Source organism: Aedes albopictus, chromosome 3 (assembly GCF_035046485.1).
Source record: "Aedes albopictus strain Foshan chromosome 3, AalbF5, whole genome shotgun sequence".
NCBI classification, from domain to species: domain Eukaryota; kingdom Metazoa; phylum Arthropoda; class Insecta; order Diptera; family Culicidae; genus Aedes; species Aedes albopictus.
The window spans coordinates 270,432,689-270,451,995 of NC_085138.1; the positions used below are offsets into that span (position 1 = coordinate 270,432,689).

Consider the following 19,307-nt stretch of genomic DNA (forward strand, 5'->3'; position numbering starts at 1 on the left):
GGCGGAAGTGGCTTCCACCACCAAGGAGGGCTCAGGGCTCCGGAAATGGAACTATATGGAACTCCCCTGTACACCCCCTCAAACACCCTACTTCTGTTGGTGGTTGGCTAATCCACCGGCTCTACGGTTATCGAAGGAGGTCCAAGGCCAACTACCCAACACAAATTTTCCCCGATTTTTTTATTTTCTTTGCGTGTTTTTTGTTCGTGTATTTCTTTAGGGATTTCAATGGGGGTCACTCAAAAATTCTCTGAATTTCTTTTCTCTTACACTTAGTACGAGAACAGTTTGCATTCCAATAATCTCATTAGGATCAGCACAATAATTAGATATGACATTTCAGATCCCTAACATTAATGATGCATAAATTTCTTCAAATGAGTTGTTGGTTCAATTGAATTTTGTTTACAAAAATGCTCAATTGAGTTTCAATACTGCAGAATCCTCCATCCAGAATCCTAAAACGACCTTTTTAAATCTGAAAAAAAAAATCTCTGGAGGAGTTCCTGCAGAAATATTCGGTGGAATACCTGATGAAAATCCGGGAGACATTTCAGAAAGAATTTTCAATGAAGTTCATGCAGTAATTCTTGCGGGAATTCCTGGAGGGGTTTGTGAAGATATGTCAGAAAAGCGCCTGTAAGAATTTGGGGAGACCCACTGGAAGAATTACTGAAAGAATGCTTGGGAGTTTTTTTTAAGGAACCCCTGAACAAATTCGTAACAAAGCTCTGGAAAATATCCTACAAAAAAAAAACAAGACGGTTTTACGAAGAAATTCCTGGAGGAATTTCTGAAGGAATCCATGGAAGGCTTTCTAAAAAAACCTTTGGAGAAATTTTTGAAAAAAATCTATTCTTGAAGAAATTCTGGCGATTTTCTGGAAAAAAAAATATGGGATATTATTGATTTTCTTGAGGGATTCCCTCAGAAATTTCTGTAGCAATCTTTAGTAAACATCGAAAAAATTTAAAAGAAATCAATGCCATAATTTTTAAAAGATGTGAGAGATTTCTTATTTCTTAAGTAGGTATTCTATTCTGGAGAAAACTTTGGTTAAACTTTCTAAAGAAATCTGTAGATTTTCTAAAAAAAAAAAATCAGTGGCTGAATTTTTGAAGAAATTCTCAGAAGAATATTTTAAGCAATCCCTGGAGGTATTTCTAAAGGAATCTTTTGAGTATTTAAAGGATTTTGAGCAATCTTTGAAGGTTTTTTGCAGAAATCTCTATAAGAATTTCTGAAGAACACTCCGGAAAATTTCTGAAGAAATTCATTGATGATTTACCAGGAGGAAATAAATAAAAATATGAAATAGAAGTATGAAGAAGGTTGAAGGAATCTGTAGAGGATTTTCTGATGGTATCTCTGAAAAATAATTTCAAATTTATCCCTGAAAGATTTTTTGAAAGAATATCTGTAAAAAATTGTTAAGGAAACTATGGAAGTTTATCTAATAAAATCCTTAGAGTAATATCGGGAGGAATCCTTTGACTAATTTCTGAATAAATTCCTAGATAACTCCTGAATGTCGCCCTGGAGGAATTGCTATAGGGTCCCTTCGATAAATTTCAAAAGGAATCTCCAGAAGAATTTTATTTGATTTTTAAAGATATTTTTCAGGAGTTTCTGTGGAAATTTCTGGAGGAATTGTTTGAGATTTTTTAAAGAAAGTCCTTGAGGAATTTCTGAAAAAAAAATTGAAAGATTTTCTGAAGGAAAACACTGAAGGAATTCTCAAAGTAATCAAGATAAATCAGAATTTTCATGGATACAGAGCGTAAAATGCACATGATCAGTTTTAGATACTGTAGTAAATAGTTAAATCTTGATAACATTCAAGAAAACAATAGCACCATTCTGTTTCCTTCTAGCCTTAGGCCATTTCGGCGCCCCTATGAGGCTGGCGCCCTTGGCGGCGGCCAACCGCACGCTACGGCTCTGCCTCTACCGTGCCAAAAAGATCCGTGTGAAAAAAATCCAAAGTGGAAATCAGGAACCCTCGTTCTTGAAATACTCAGCTGAGAAGCAGTAGAACAAGAAAAACACAATGTTTGATACTTATAATGTAAATGTATGAAAACGAAGAGGTCTGAATGACGAAAAAGGGAAACTCAAAAAATTGCTAACCTATGTTCAAATTTATCAAACATGTTTATATCTGAGAGATTCCAATTTATGAACATTTTATGAGATTTAATGTATTTTCAAGAGCACTGTCAAAATCGAAAAACGACTTTTGATCCAAAAATTCTGCAATTCATCGTTGAGTAATGACGACGACACAACTATCCAAAGTCGATCAGTTTGAAAGGCAAAACGTATATAAAAGATTTTTATTGCCCGGTACTCCATATGTTTAATTAGAAACCCGACGCTTGATGCTAACAAAGTACTTTGTTGAACGTGTTCCTATGAAGTTGACATATCATGGGAGACAATGTCCACTACAATCTACCCGTTTATTCCGCACTACGGCATCTCGTCCGGAAGAATGCATGCATATCATCCATTATTTAGCTTCCATCAATACGTGTAACCATGCAAAGGAATCGAATGTGATGCTGCACATATTCAAGATAAATCAAAACAGACGATAGCAGCGTGCAAAATCTAGCCCCATTGCACTACTGGTGCAACAATATTAGCGCCGGTTTTATTTATCGCTTTCCCAACAAAGTCCTAGTCATAGTCGTCCTTTTTTGGGCAGAGCGCAAACATATTACGGAATCCTAAGGGTAATCGTATATCTTCCGGTGGAAGCAACGACGATACAAGCGTGCTGTAGTCATAAGAGCACTAGCAGTAGCAGCAGCAGCATTCAGTGTAGTGACATATCCTTTCTCGCATGTCGCCGGTTACAAATCGTCCTTTTTTGGGGCCGTTGCGCTATTATCCAGCCACTTGCTCTCCGACTGCATATAAGCGTTTGCATCCGGCCCCGGCGCTCTATAAAATTGTGTGTGCGATGATGGAAAGACTTATGCATGCCGCATAGTTTCGCTATGGTGGTGATGCCCCTGCGGAGAGCGTAAAAGAACCACCATGTGCGATGAAATCTCGGGCCAAAATGATGGCCAAGTCTCGTCGACGCTTCCTGTCCTGCCTCGCCGCTCCCTTCCATATTCCACGCTGCTGTCATATTGAATCCAGTAAATTTATTAAAATAACAACGCGACACTTTGTTTCGATATCCATCGTCGACTTGGTGGCTTCCATCGTCGCCGTCGTAGTTGTCGTTTTCGTTGTCATCATCATCAACATCAAGCAAACGAGTACGACGAGCACGACCAAGGATACGTACGGCGGATAGTGTATGGCATTCAGTTCAGACTTGTAGTCGAGTTTAACGGAAGAACGCACCGTGCCACGGTTTACGGCTGGCTGTAGGGATTAGCTGCGGTGGCAACAGCCACACTTCACAGCGTGGTATGCAGTATGATGCTGGAGTTATTATCATTATTACTATAAACAATATCGTTCAGCCAAAAAACTAATTTGGCAGATTGGGCTTTTTTCTTCAGGGCTTTTATGATGTTATACTGGGATACTCATCGATGAATATAGTGCCGAGGCGTTGATTGGGTAGTATGGCATTAAAATCAACTACTACGTGGGTTTATTTTATATAATTGAGCGAGAAAGTGTCGACTTATGCCGTATAGCCGAAGAGGAAAATGTACCGAAATTCAACATTATCATGCTGAGGTTGTTCGGGTTCGATTCCAAAACTTTTCGTTGTAGAATTTGTCTTGACTTCTATTAGCATATTTCAAAGTTCAGAGTGCAGGGAAGGACTATACGCTCAACTGTACGCTATGGTCCTCCGGAAAGTAGGGGGAAGGTGTCAGTTGCGGCAACACACGTGAGCTGGGAACTGCTTTCATCGTGATGGGCGACATGCAGAGGCGCGTGATCGGTTGGTGGCCGATCGATGATAGAATGTGCAGGTTGAGGATCAAGGACCGATTCTTCAACTTCAGCATAATAAACATGTACATCCCACACTCCGGAAGCACTGATGATGACTAAGATGCATTTTACGTGCAGCTCAAACGCGAGTACGACCGCTGCTGCCCAAGCCACGACGTCGAGATCCTCATAGGTGTCCTAAACGCTCAAGTACGCCAGGAGAATGAATTCAGACCGACGATTGGAAAGTTTAGCACCCACCAGCAGACGAACGAAATCGGCCTACGACTAATAGATATCGCCGCCTTCAAAAACATGGCCATACATAGGCAACAATGCTTCCCTTATCGTTACACCTGGAGATCACCACAGCAGACGGAATCCCAATCGACCCCGTTCTGATTGACGGACGGCACTTCTCCTACGACGTCAGGACCTATCGTGGCGCTAACATTGACTCCGACCAATGATTAAACTACGCCCAAAACTTTCCGTCATTAATAATGTACGGTACCGGCGACCGCCACGGTACAACTTTGAGCAACTGAAGCAGTTTATGAACGAGCAAACGCAAGTGTCTTACAGAGCTGGAAAAATTAATTGGAAACGCGTGTATTGGAAACGCGTAAAACTAATATCAAACTCTTAGGACTCTTACTGAAATGGATTTTTCCGAGATTTCAATCTTATTTTTCCGGGGCTCGTGACGCAGATGGTACATGTTCACTTCATAAGTGGATGGTCAGTCATGTGTTTGATTCCCAGCCCCAACACTTACAATTTTCACCTTGTTCTCCCCCTTGCTGATGGTGGGTCACCAATTTCTATCACAGTTTAAGGAGGGTACGAGCTGGAAAAAATTAAGAACCCTTGACCTAAAACATTTCTGAAGGACTGAAAATAAACAAAGAGCTAGTAAAAAATAATGCAATGCACAATTTGAATCACGTGCAGTTAAAACATAGTCTTTTGTTCAGATGTAGTTTTGGAAAAAAATATGCTGGATAAAACTGTTTTTGTTTTCGAGAAAACATGGGTACGAGTCTCGTCAGGGATCAAGTCTCCTTAGTCTCCCTATCGAATTATCGGCAATGATTACTGAACGTTCGAAAAAAAAAACTGAACTGTGGTAAAATCATACTAAATTTCTGTAATCCTTCTCCGACAACCGGACAACGGGCTCTGTGCATGTTTTGTTCATTGCATTTAGTTTATTTTATTATTCTTAAAATTGATGAAGAAGAATTGAATGATGACACAGAATGGACAAATCACTTGTTCATGCCTTACGGATATTTTGGCTGATACACCATATTTGCGAATGACAAAAAAACTTTTAGTAGATGATAATTGAAGTCATCGACATTTTCAAAATAACTGGTTTTTAGATTCCCCTGCTAAGTTTAATATAAGACAACCGGAAGTTCATAAACAATTACTAGTAAAATTACTTCTTACTATTATCTGAAAATTTTGTAGACCGTAGTTTCTAGTGACGTTGACTTAAGTTTTTATTTATATAATCGAAAACGTCACAATTTTAAGAAAAGTTTACATACGATATACAGGGGACAGACAAAATTATCGGGACAGATAAAATGTTCATTTTTCAAAAAATGTTCAAGTTGCTGTAACTTTTTGAAAAATGTATCAAATATTTTTAAATATTCACTGTAAGTTGATCAACTAGCTGTGTATCAGTGTCAAAATTTGAAAAAGATCGGGGAAGTTATAAAGAGTTCAGAAAAAGGTATAATCATCCGATAGCCAACTTTGAGCTGTTATATCTCCGGATTCAATGAACTGAATGCAATGAAATGTTGACCATTTATGACTTAAGTAATGAACTATGAAAAACTTTTGACTTAAGGTGAAACTGGAAGCATTTTCTCATTTTTTTGGTTTTTGATTTTTTATAAAATAACGAAGCAATATTTTCAAAAGCGGTTTTCGTGCACATGTAGAGTATGGATCAAGGTATCTTCTGAATTTTTTGAGGTGGAAAATGTTTCCCATTTTTGCAGAAATCATTTTTTTGTAAAATTTTGTTCAAAAATGATTTCTGCAAAAACGGAAAACATTTTCCACCTCAAAAAAATTCAGAAGATACCTTGATCCATACTCTGCATGTGCACGAAAACCGATTTTGAAAATATTGCTTCGTTGTTTTATAAAAAAAAATCAAAAACCAAAAAATGGGGAAATGGATTCAGTTTCGCCTTAACTTAAATTTTTTAATACGGAAGATTATATAAATATTTTTTCATGGCGGAGATATGCGCATCAAATGCTATGGTTCAAAAAGGTGACCCTCAGATGAACTTCTGAGAGGTAGTTCGGTGGACTTAATGAAGAATTCGTGAAAGAATTGGGTTGTTTAGTACAAATGTCCCAAATAGAGGATAACGTGTCTCTGGAGCCGCCCTTTGGACACCTGCCCTCTAATTCCTTTGTTTTTATGGTTAAATAAGCAAAGCAGTTTTAATTTCCGTGACAGTTCCCCACGAACAAAAAAAAAAACCATAAAAACTTTAAATGCATTTTAAAAATACATAGTTTCAGGGCACCAAAAATGATGAAATTTTGGATTTCGGCTAATTTTTGGACTAAGATTCCGATTTTGAAATAATCTGGATACCTCTAAAGAACCCAACTGCTGAATAAATCCTATTGATAAAGAAATCACAGACAAACAGACGTCTCACTCTACTGACTTCCCATCGTTTCCTTTTTGAACTGATTATTCAAATAGGCTGTAGTTCGTAAATCGCTCGCTCATGGCACTAGCATCGTTTTCGCTCCTGTTTGACGTTTGCTCACTACCGCCATCTTCTCAGTGAGTTTGCGAACCACGCGTAATTGGCATTGGGTGATTATGTTGCCGTGACGATAATTGATATCGCATTTTGTTCCAAGCGTTACGTCTGTTTGACTGTGGTGAAATCATGTAGAAATTTTGCAGGAGTCCATGAAACAATTCCTCAATAAATTTCTGATAGAATCGATCACACAAATAACTAAAACAGCCGCTAAAGAATGAACAGATAGCGCCACCGTAGACTTGTGGGTTTGACATAACTCCACTGCTGTCTCAATGTCAATGTTAATATACGGTGGCGCCTTTGTTTATATGCGCTGAACCCCAGAAAAGTAGATTTCATTGATCCATTTCTAGATAAATTCTTGGATGAATATCAGGAGGAAATCCTGGAGAAATTTAGTTACCCTATTATATAATAAAGAAGTATAATCTACTCACCTTGTCAGGCTCATACTGATTTTTCTCCGTGAAAGAAAATGAAGACTTCACACTGAACGTATTGATCAAACGTGTATATTGTTTAGCTGATATGCATGGCATATTGGTAGTATGTAGAGTGTAGATTTTCATGCAGAGAAAGTCCCTCACTTTGCCATGAACAGTGAAGCATCAACCCACTAAATTAAATTTTGAACCATCCTATCATCACATAGGAATCTCATTTTTTTTTGTTCGCACACCCAATACATTCTTAGTTTGGTCCGATACGATGCGGGGAGCATAAATTGAAGCCATTAAATTATGACGGGACCCGATACACGTTTTACGTGTGCGGTGAAAAGTTTAGACTCAGGCGCTTGCGATATGTTGTGCATGGTTCTAAGCCCGTTTCAGTTCTTTTTTGGCTCGATTCTAAGCGAACCGATCTCAATCATAGATAAAGCTGCAGCTACACATTTTAAATAGTTTTTTTTCGCACTGTTTTTCGCTTTTTCATACAATACCGTTTAGGCGGGGGACGTACATTGAGCATGAATTGCTCGCGAACTTTTTGACTGGCTTTGATTGGATTAGAACCAATTTAGAATTTGAGGTCGGACTCACATTTTCAGATGAAGCGAGGATTAATCTCCATATTCATATTTCGTACACTTTTTTTTTGTATTGGTTATTGATTTGCTCTGTCGCAACCCAAATTGAATTCAGCAAAAATCTTCTCCACTCTACTTCGCATTATATACGATTCAATTTATAAGGATTTAAAAACCCTCATAAACAAACTTGTAACACATGTGGCCATAATTTTTCTCCGATACACCTCCAAAGTTTCAGGCAACTGTCGCTATTTGTATTCGAGACGCATCATTTAATGTCACATGCGTGAGATTGAAGTTAACAGGATTTTTACGGTGCATTGAATGTGCGACAAACGCGCGCCACTTCCCTTTGAGCGGACCGGAAGGGGAAAATTCCAACGCTCGATGGATCAGATCCTTCACGTCGTCGAGCTTCGGCATAAAAAAGAAGTCTCTCTGCTGCTGCTGCTGCTGATCCACCAAATCTTCTTCGTGTCTAATTCGTGAGGACTGCGTTGGATGGAGGACAAAATTCACCCTATTTCTACACTGCAGGGGACGTAAAACGATGATACACGCGAGCGAGCTTCACGACGTCGACTCACGCAGGATATAGCAAGAGGTGCGACTTTTTTCAATAAAAGGGTCTTGATTGGAATTTCGTGCTTTGTAAAAAAGTGTTAATATGCGTGTATAAAAATGTGCTGCGTATCAATATTCAGCATAACCAATATATTTTACGACACCTAATGTGTGATTCGCTATTTATTGGGATCTTCCTCGAATCGAAAAAAAAGTTTGAATATTTGATGTTTCTGAAAATTGTTTGTTACTGGGAGTCGGACGTTTAGTAAACAAGATAAACATAAACAGAATTCATAAAGCTCTGCAACGATGAAAGGGAAAATAAAACTGGTAGTTGCGCATCAGTTTGCTGCCACTTCACAAAAGCTTGCATTTGCTTCAATATTTTGTGTGAAACAGGACGAAGAGAAAAGGAAAAGTCAAATTCCTAGGGAGCTGGTTTTACCTGTAAATTACTAACTTGCCTCCGTATATGCGCTAAACTAGATGGATTGCACGCCATGCTGGCGAACACTAAACGTTCTTCGTAGTCGTATTCACATAAAATTTTATTATCACATAAATAGAAACGGTCACCGACGCAAAACCTGAAACGAGAAATTAAGAACAAAATATTTAATAAGAGAAAAATGTTTAAGATTTGTTGAAACAAAAAAGTGTAAGAAGTGTTTTCTTAAGGATTTTTTTCCTCGAACATTCATCAACTTTCAAATAATTCCAATACAATTATTAATTGTAAATTGACGTCAAGTGACGTTATTTTTGGATGTTCCTTACCAGTCTTCATAAACCGGTCCAAGGTGTCTGAAAATTTGAATCTACATAAAAATTTAATTTGTTATCAACACTAAAGTTCTAATAAAATAAACATGATTAGATGAAAAAAAATGGATGTCTATGGTGTAGTTAAAAAAATCAGTATAGATCCTCAACATCTGATAATTTTCTTAAGTTCTATATCAGCGCAACTTTGATACTATAATTACATTCTAATCCGTGTAAATACACTCCCGTTCAAAAGTTTGGGGTCACCCCCTCAAAAACATGTCATTTTGTTAGACCCATATCTCCGCCAATTTACGTCCGATTTAAAAACCCTAGGTCTCATTCGAAAGATAATAAGTCAAAATAACTTTGAACATGATTTAGGTTAAACTTTTACAAAAATATTTGTATGTAAACTTAACCCAAAGTAACCAAATTTTCTAAAAAAAATGAATAGAATTTTACGGCAGTGTCGCTGGAAATTGGGTTGACCAAACTTTAATATGAGAGCAGTAATATAACATATTTTCTATTAGCTATTAACTGCTTTTCACCGAATTTAGCTAAAAAATCTAGAAAATAAGTTATTAAGTAAATTAACTCTTGATGTCATCGACCAAAAGTTTGGGGTCACCCCTCAATATGATGTATCGGCACAAAAGTTTGGGGTCACTATCGTAAAACATGGAAAAGTGATTTGTTGATATCTTGGCATCTTTCATTCAATTTTAATTCTTCTTGGCTTATTTGAAACATAATTAATTGTACTTACTGCATAGAAATTGAACCACACATATAGGTTAAAATTTACATATTAAAACTTAACGTAAATCATCTAACGTAAATTTAGTTAACTATCTCTGAAAGTGAGTCAAAAAGAATTCAAATTGAACTATAGATGACGAAGATATTACCAAATCACTTTTTCAGGTTTTACGAAAGTGACCCCAAACTTTGGCTGATACATCATATTGAGGGCCCTAATAAACGAACACCATACACGGACCGTACTGTAGACGGATCAACAATACCACATACTGTTCAAATTTTATCCCGAATGGGTGGTTAAGCACATCTTATGGTTATCGTTTATGCGGGGGGTGATTCCAAACTTTTGGTCGATGTCATCAAGAGTTAATTTACTTAATTTTTTTTTCTAGATTTTTTAGCAAAGTTCGGTAAAAAGAGTTGAAAGCTAATAGAAAATAGGTTATATTGCCGCTCTCATGTTAAAATTTGGTCGACCCAATTTCCAGCGACACTGCCGTAAGTTTATATTATTTTTTTTAGAAAATTTGGCAACTTTGGGTTAAGTTTGCATAAAACTATTTTTTGTAAAAATTTAACCTAAATCATGTTCAATGTTACCTTGACTTATTATCTTTCGAATGAGACCTAGGATTTTAAAATCGGACGCAAATTGGCGAATATATAGGCCTAAAAAAATGACATGTTTTTGAGGGGGTGACCCCAAACTTTTGATCGGGAGTGTACATTCTAATCCGTGTAAATATATACAAGACAACTCTGAAAGAGTGAAAGAAATGACGACTACTCAAAACATATTAGAAAAAGTACATGCAGATTACATTATGGTTCACTTCAGAATAATCTATAGAGATAAGTGACATTTCAACACACGAACACTAGCGCAAATTTTTCCTCACACAAAAGTGCACGCCGATTGAAAGGCTATTCAGTTTGCATATGCAAATATTACCCAATCAAATTGGGTAAAACGGGTAAATAATGATAAAACCAATGTCCAGGGCAAGAGTGCAAATATTTTCCTCGCAGTTTCACAACTACATCTACAAAAAAGGCACGCATACATTTGAACGTGATTACCTCTATCTCTACAATTTTGTTATTTTTTTGTTTCGCTCCCAGTCTTATTTGATATAATCGAAACTTTTATTTTTTAGTAAGACCATGCTGGGAGAGTATGGAAGAGCTGTGTCGCGGGTAGGACACACTGAAGTTCTACGAGCAGCTGAACCGCTTGCGCAGAGGCTTCGTGTCACAAGCCGACATTTGCCGAGACAATCACGGGAATCTTCTCACGAGGTAGCGTGAGGTGGTCGAGAGGTGGTGGCAGCATTACGATGAGCACCTCAATGGTGACGTTGCAAGCACCGAAGGTGGCGTGGTAATAGATCTAGGAGTACGTGTGCAGGACGAAAGATTTACAGCCCCTAATATCCAAGAGATTGACGAGGAGGTTGGTTGGTTGAAAAACAACAAAGCCGCTGAAGCAGATCAACTACCAAGCGAGCTTCTAAAATACGATGGAGAAGCACTGGTGAGAGCACTACAATGGGTCATTACCAAGATTTGAGAGGAGGAAGTATTACCGGAGGAATAGATGGAAGGTATCGTGTGTCCCACCTACAAAAAATGGCGGCAAGTTGGATTGCGGGAACTATCTTGTGATCACACTACTGAGCGCTGCCTACAAGATATTCTCTCAAATTTTATGCCGCCATCTATCACCGATTTCAAGAGAGATCATGGGGCAATATCAGGCTGGATTTATGGGTGAACGCGCTACCACGGATCAGAAGTTCGCCATCCACCAGGTGTTGCAGAAATGCCGCGAATACAACATACCCACGCATCGCTTATTCATCGATTTTAAATCGGCGTATGATACAATCGATGGAGACCAGTTATGGCAAATTATGCACGAGTACGGATTCCCGGATAAACTGATACGATTGAGAGCTCGTGGTGTTGCAGAAATTCCGCAAATACAACGTGCCCACACATCACTTGTTCATCGATTTCAAATCGGCGTACTATACAATCGACCGAGAACACAGACGCATTGTGGCAGGAAATCGAGCTTACTTTGGACTTTGCAGAACTTTACGATCGAACAATGTTCGCCGTCACACGAAGTTAACTATCCACAAAACGCTGATTAGACCGGTAGTCATCTATGGGCACAAAGCATGGACCCTACGTGCAGAGGATCAACGCGTCTTTGGAGTTTTCGAACGGAAGGTGTTGCGTACCATCTGCGGTGGAGTGCAGATGGAAGACAGGACTAGGAGAGGGCGAATGAAGCACGAGCTGCTTCAGCTGCTGAGAGAACTAACCAAACCGCGAAAATCGGGAGGCTTCGGTGGGCGGGTCACGTCATCAGGATGTCGGATAGCAACCCGACTAAAATGGTTCCCGAAAGCCATCCAACCGGTACAAGAAGACGTGGTGCGCAGCGAGCTAGGTGGGTCGATCAAGTGGAGGACGATTTGCGAATCCTTCGCAGAGTGCGGAACAGGAGTCACACAACCATCGACCGAGCAGACTGGAGACGACTCCTATGTATAGCAGAGGACACTCAGGCCTTAGTCTGACTGGTAAGGTAAGTATGCTGGGAGAGTCTGGGTTTGTTAACCAGTTAGTGCAGGATCTTTTTTTTTTACTGAAGAACCCATAATATTTTTTTGTCCCTTGTAGTTGTAACATGTTTTCGCATAATTGATACTCATCTTTTCTCCTGCTACCCCTTGCGAATAGTCCCCGTGGAAGTCCCATAAATATTATCAGGAGGAAACAATATCAGAAGAAGACCACGGGAGGAATTCTGGACGAAGTCCTGGAACAATTTCCAAGATGAATGTCGGAAAGGACCATGGGAGAAATCCTTAAAAGAATCCAGCAGGATCCCGGGAGCAATCTATGGAAGAATTTCAAAGGCATTCTGTAGAAATCTCGGAAGGAATCACAGAAGAAACCTAGGAATGAATCCTGGGAATAGTTCGTGAAGGAATATTGAAAGGAACCGCGGAGATAATCTCAGGATTCCCAGAAAGAATCGCAGGAGAAATCTCTGAAGAAATCGTGAGCAAAATCCCAACAGGAAAATCGATAAAAAACAACAAACAACGGAATACCTGAAAGAATGTCGGAAAGAATTCATTAAGTAGTCCAGAGAGAAATTCCTAAAGGAATTCGTACAGAATTCCCCGAGGCATTCCCCTCGATCATGTGATTGGAAGTGTTCCCTGAAGGAGTCGTTTCGAATATACTATTGCGATCCTTAAAGAAATCACGGAAGAGATCTCCAAAAGAAACCTGGATGAGCCCCTGAAGGAATCCCAAGAAAACAAATAATGTAAGAATCTCGGCAGAAGCCCCTGGGAAATTCCTAATGGAATCTATGAATAAATTACGATAATCCCCGGAGAAATCCAAAGAAATGCGGAGAAATCCAAAGAGAAATCCTGGAAGAAGCCTCCAAAGAAATCCAGGGAGGAGTTTGTTGTGACTGCAGATTAGAACATCCCTATTTGCTAAACGATAATTCCTCTCTTCCACTCGAACAGATCACAGGTCAAGTATGTGTATGAAATGAGAATAAAGAAAGTAGAAGTACTTTGAACATGACTCAAGCTGGATGTGTTTTTATTAAGAATTTCAACATGTCTTTCCTACCGGTCTTATGTCTTTTCCGCGTCTTATTAAGTTCGTTTTTCTCGGTTAATACAGTGGCGACGAAGGTGAATAATGGATTTCATGTGTTTTGCTTTTAATTTTCACTACCCCGTGCTTTAGCATTTTGGCGTGATTTAAAACTATGTGCCCCAGACAGTGAATATTGTTTTGCTCATGGCCGTGGATAAGCAACCTTGTGTGTGATTTTTTTTGTAGTTTTGGTTTAGATTGGCGTTGATTGAACGTGATTTTGTGTTTTTACCAAAGCTATTTTTATGCAATTTGCATGATATGCAATTTATTTTTTTTGGGTACTATTGTCCCTTTTTACACAATGTGTTGAGCTTACTCCATTTTATGCATGCCACCACATACCAACACTCTGACAAGATCAGATGATGAGAGCGATGAGCAATGAGTGCCATTTTACCATCATTTTTTTGCCTTTCTCGTACACTAAGTGTACTGGAAAGGCTATATGTTCACTCCAAAAATGACTTTTTGATAGAAAGCTCGGAGGGTCGAGTCACATATACCAATCAACTCAGCTCGACAAATTGAGGTGATGTCTGTGTGTATGTATGTGTGTATGTGTGTGTGTGTGTATGTGTGTATGTGTGTGTGTGTGTATGTGTGTATGTGTGTGGACAAAAAAACTCACATCACTTTTTGGCAGTAAACCTCAATCGATTTTAATGACCAACGGTTCATTCGACGCGGAATCTGGTCCCATTGTTTCCTATTGAAAATGGTTCGGATCGGTCCAGCCGTTCCGGAGTTATGGCCATTTAGGTGTTCCGGACTGGTACCCCTGGAAGGGGCCAGACATGAAAATGCACCAAACCCATACATACGACACATCAAACTGCGGCGTTTTTGATAACTTGATGAACGGTTAGCAAGAACATAGTCTCAGACCATATCTGAACCGGTAGTGTTCCGGAACCGGTTCCGAATGTCCCGCCGGAAGTGTCCAAAATATAATAGTTATCCAAATCCATGCATGCGACACACCGAAGCGCGGCTTTTTTGATAACCTAATTAACGGTTGGCAAGAAAATAGTCTCAGACCATATCTGAACCCGTAGTGTTCCGGAACTGGTTCCGGGTGTCCTGCCGGAAGTGGCTGAATATAATAGTGAACCAAAGCCAGGCATGCGACACATCAAATCACGGCTTTTCCAATAACCTAATGACCGGTTATATGGAAAGTAGGCTCAGACCACATTGGGGTCTGTTGGTAGTATGAAGAAGAAGTTTGGAATCCAAAAATTGTAAATGGCGTCTCAAACTTCAAGATTGCGGCTCAAAAATTAAAAACCAGATAAACGATATCATCTCTGATGCCATAAAATGGATTTCTGTTAATCGTATGAAAGTGTGATATTCATCAACATGCCACTTGAGTTGTGTTGAAATGTGTTTTCGAAGGCCACGAGAAAGGCGCCATCACCGCTAGGTGGATTAATGAGGGTTTTTGTGTGGCTTTTAGCTCTTCGCCTATTTTTTTTAGGTCTGTGTTTTGTTGGTTGGTGGAGACTACGGCTTTTGTTTTGTCATTTGGCTGAGCAAGATATTTTGGATGGGTGCATTTGTTTTGTTTATATCAGATATTGATATATTTGAGATTGCAAAAACACATGATTTTTATTTGGACCTGGAGATATGGAGTACCTACAGTCATCGTTTCATCGTGTATCAAGCCGTATTTAGAAGATGTTTTCCTGGACCTGCTGCTCCTGTTATAAAAAGGCCAATTGATTCAATGCTGCTACTAGTTTTTTTTTTTATTACAACGCTTTACTAATGTACATAACGTATATGCAGATGATTAGTGCTAATCGACCATTATGGACAGGATAGTTTGGTTTAGTCAGTGATGAACGGTGAAATGTATGTGGTAGGTACGAGATCAGATATTTATTGGTAAATGTTATACCTAAAGCAATATTGTACGACCTGCCCAGAGGAATAGTATGTTTATTCACATAAGTAGAAGGTGAAGACAATGAGTTCTTGTAAATCATAAGAAAAGCCAGCTTGAACTTGAACACATAAATTAAGTAGTATTTTTCGATGGATTGTATGTAGAAGTATGTAAATGTCTATATTTTTTATGCCGTCGATAGGAAATGCATAGCTATTTGTTTACGTTTTATGCATGCAGATTGAGAAAATTGAATCAAACTTAAAGGAAGCTTATGTTTTAATGGTAATAAGGAAGATTATTATTCGCTACTTTTCAATTGGATATGTGTATTTATTGGACTTCATGTGTAAACTATGACATAATTTCAAAGAAACCATATTATAGGCTTTCAGATGCCTGTGTTTAAGTAGAATATAATTATAAGCGATAAGTTGTATCTATAGGATGGAGGAGTTGTTGTGACTGCAGATTAGAACATCCCTATTTGCTAAACGATAATTCCCAAGCAACACACATGTTATAATAGAGTTACGACAGCGCAAGTTTTGTTTGTATAGAAGTTTATTTTACGTAATTCTAACATTGTGTTGAAATAACGTAAAATAAACTTCTATACAACCAAAACTTGCGCTGTCGTAACTTTTATATAACATGTGTGTTACTTGAGTTCCTCTCTTCCACTCGAACAGATCACAGGTCAAGCATGTGTATGAAATGAGAATAAAGAAAGTAGAAGTACTTTGAACATGACTCAAGCTGGATGTGTTTTAATTAAGAATTTGAACATGTCTTTCCTACCGGTTTTATGTCTTTTCCGCGTCTTATTAAGTTCGTTTTCTCGGTTAATACAGAGTTCTAGATGAAGCTCTAAAGAAATCCAGGGAGGAGTCCCTGGAAGAATGCTTGACGAAAACTCAAAAGGAATTTCTTAAAAATCCCGGGCGAAATATCTAAAGGAATCATATGAGAAATCAATGTAGGAATTCTAGAAAAAATATCCATAAAAATATTCAGAAATATCTAAAGGAAAATATCCCTAAACGATTCTTGGGAGGATATATAGGAACCCGCAAAGGAATCTAAAAAAAAAAGGAAGAATCCCGGAGGAATCTTTGATGCAGTTTCGGGAATAACCCGGAAGAGATTTCGAAGGAAATCTTGGGAGAAATCTCTGATGGAAAATCGGGAAATGCCTCTGAAGCAGTCACGAAGAAATCCCAGAAGGCATCCTGGGAAAAATTCTTAAAGAAAACCCGGGAAGGATCAATCAATGAAGGGATCAACGAAGAAATATCTGAAAGAATCCTTGAAAATATGTATCCTGGAGGAAATCCCTAATAAATCTAAGGTGGATTTCCAGGATCCAGGATTCCAGGAGGAGTGCTGGTCAAAACCTCTATTGGTATCCAGTTAGCAATTCATAAGGAAAACCGAATGAATCCCGGGAAGAATCACTAAGATACCCGGAACTCCTAAATAAATCTAAATCCCTATAAGAAACCACAAAATTTGGGGTGTGTCAATGGAGGAATACTGGAAAAAAAATCTTTGGAAAAAAAAACCGGGAAGAATCTCTGATACACCCAGGTAGACGAAAAAATCTAAAGAAAATCACAATTAGATCTTATAACATACTACTATACTAAGTGAAGTACTAATGATCATGATTAGAAATTAGTTTGTTTGACATAAGAGAAAAAATATCAAAAATAAGTATGGGGGAAGAAAATAATAATATCTCATTTAGATATTATAAGATCAAACAAATATCTGGGGAGATCTGGGTTGTAGAACATCAAACCAATATCTAAAAATGGTCTTGATTGATTGAATAAAAAAAAGAAAATTGGCCTCGACCTTAGTCGATCTTCCGGATTTCGTGCTTCATGAGCGGTGCTTTAACCATTGCACTAGGAGGTAACAAGAGCATCAAGTTCTACGTTTTCGAAGGAGGTTGTGGTTCATCAAAGAGTGTGTGAAAGAACTAATATTGATCTTGAACAGTAATTTTCAGATCTGACGATTTTAAAATGTTGTAGTTGATTGTGGGAAAGAAGGATTTTGATCTTCAGTAATAATTTTCAGATGTTTCGGTTTTCGGATGTTTGTGATGAAAATGTGAAAGAATTCATTTTTATTTTGGCCAGTACTTTTGTGATCTTCCAATGACATGTAAAATGAAAGTTAATTAAGAAAAGATTCGCCTATGTTCCTTAGTCGCGGGGCCGGATCTAAGGGGTGCCGGAGAGGGCAGGGGGGGGGGGGGGGGGGGTGGTTGGGGCTTCAGGGCCCCGGGCCCCCACATTTAAGCTAAACATTAACTTTATTTTTCATTTTGCTCAAATATTGTTCAAAAACAAAGACAAACTTATTTGTTCATCGCATTTGTACCTCCGAGGGCCTCCCCATCCGCCCCAGCCCCGGGCCCACACAATTCTACGATTTTCTTTTTACTTACAGGTAATACCACTAACAATCCCAGGCTCATCATCAAACTGCTGAGGCCAGAGCTGGGCAAAGTTGTGCAGTTTTCGAATAACTCAGATCATAATTATGAGTACCGATTCAATTTTTGGTGCATCTTCCCTAAAGTGTATTGTAACTTATAAGCCTAGCCTCATAAATGTTTGATAAATCTCAGGTCATTCGGAAGATAAACACACACATTAAAGATAAAGGCAAAAATACAGTTGTTCTTCACTAATCAAGTTGCCGACTGTTTTCCTCATGTAAGACATAAGATTTTTTTTATTTATTTTTTATCTGTATTAACGAGATTCTCGGGACCCACGCTTTACTTCCATTCCGGTGGAAGAACTCATATTCTGTGAGTTTTTCGGGAGTGGGATTCGATCCCAGGTCCTCGGCGTTATAGTCACGGGCCTTAACAATCACACCAGGTCCACTCCCTTAGAAATTTGAGAATTGTCAAACATTTTGAAGGTTAGGTTTCATAGTTTAATGATTTTTTTTCCCAATTATATGAAATTCAGGCCATTTCTATCTACTTTTTTCCAGTGCTGCTGGTTTGTAAAACCAGCAATGAACATAATAAACACCTAAAAACCATGAGATTTGCACAGGGATGTGATAATAGTTTGGCCGACGACCGCAGGATTAAGGTCGGCCAAAAAATAATCACATCTCATTGCAAATCTCATGCAACTTATTTAATAAACTTACCGGTGATTGCACTGCTGACACGCGAAGCACTCTAAATGGTAGACGTTGTTTTTGGCACGCATCACCATTTCGAACGCCGGTATCACCTTGTTGCACGCGGCACAGTATCCGGTAGTGCCGAACAGTCTGAGATAGTCTCGCTTACACAGTATTAGGTTTGCTTTAGTATACAGGGTAGAGCCGACTTCACCGAGCCGGCAATCACAGCAGCCGCACTTGAGGCAATCCTCGTGCCAGAAGAGGTCCAGGGCTTTCAGCAGGAAGCGCTCGGTGATGCGCTTCCCGCAGCCTGCGCAGTCCTTGGCCATGCCGGTGCTGCCGATGAGGTTCGGGGTGGACGAGACCGATGATTGGATTGCCGGTGCGTTCGGTGTAACTGTCGTGTGTCCCATTGCTGTAACACTGGCGGCGTTGAGGGTCCTTGCTGGCTGTTGTACATTGACTGGGTGATCACTGATCGGTTCCACTGCAAAGAAATGGAAAGAAAAGCTTGTAAGATTTTTTTTTCTGGAATTCAGGGTAATCACATTTGTAGTAAACAACACCTTTTCCACCATCTGAAATGATAGTACATTGCATTGCATTGCATTTATTCAGAACATTCGAAACCCGTTACAATAAAGTACAAATGTCAATCCACTTTGCTGTTATGCGT

At 38.9% G+C, this 19,307-nt stretch overlaps 1 protein-coding gene across 1 annotated transcript in view; it reads right to left on the minus strand.

The window, feature by feature from the left end:
• Window positions 1-19,307, minus strand: part of LOC109433196 (LIM/homeobox protein Lhx6-like) — an 811,403-nt gene that overhangs the window by 46,299 nt on the left and 745,797 nt on the right. The window contains exons 5-6 of the mRNA XM_062860812.1: window positions 18,653-19,118; window positions 8,795-8,921 (exon numbers count right to left, since the gene is read on the minus strand). Of these exons, the coding sequence (XP_062716796.1) occupies window positions 8,795-8,921; window positions 18,653-19,118 (593 nt within the window). The remainder of the gene's footprint in view (window positions 1-8,794; window positions 8,922-18,652; window positions 19,119-19,307) is intronic.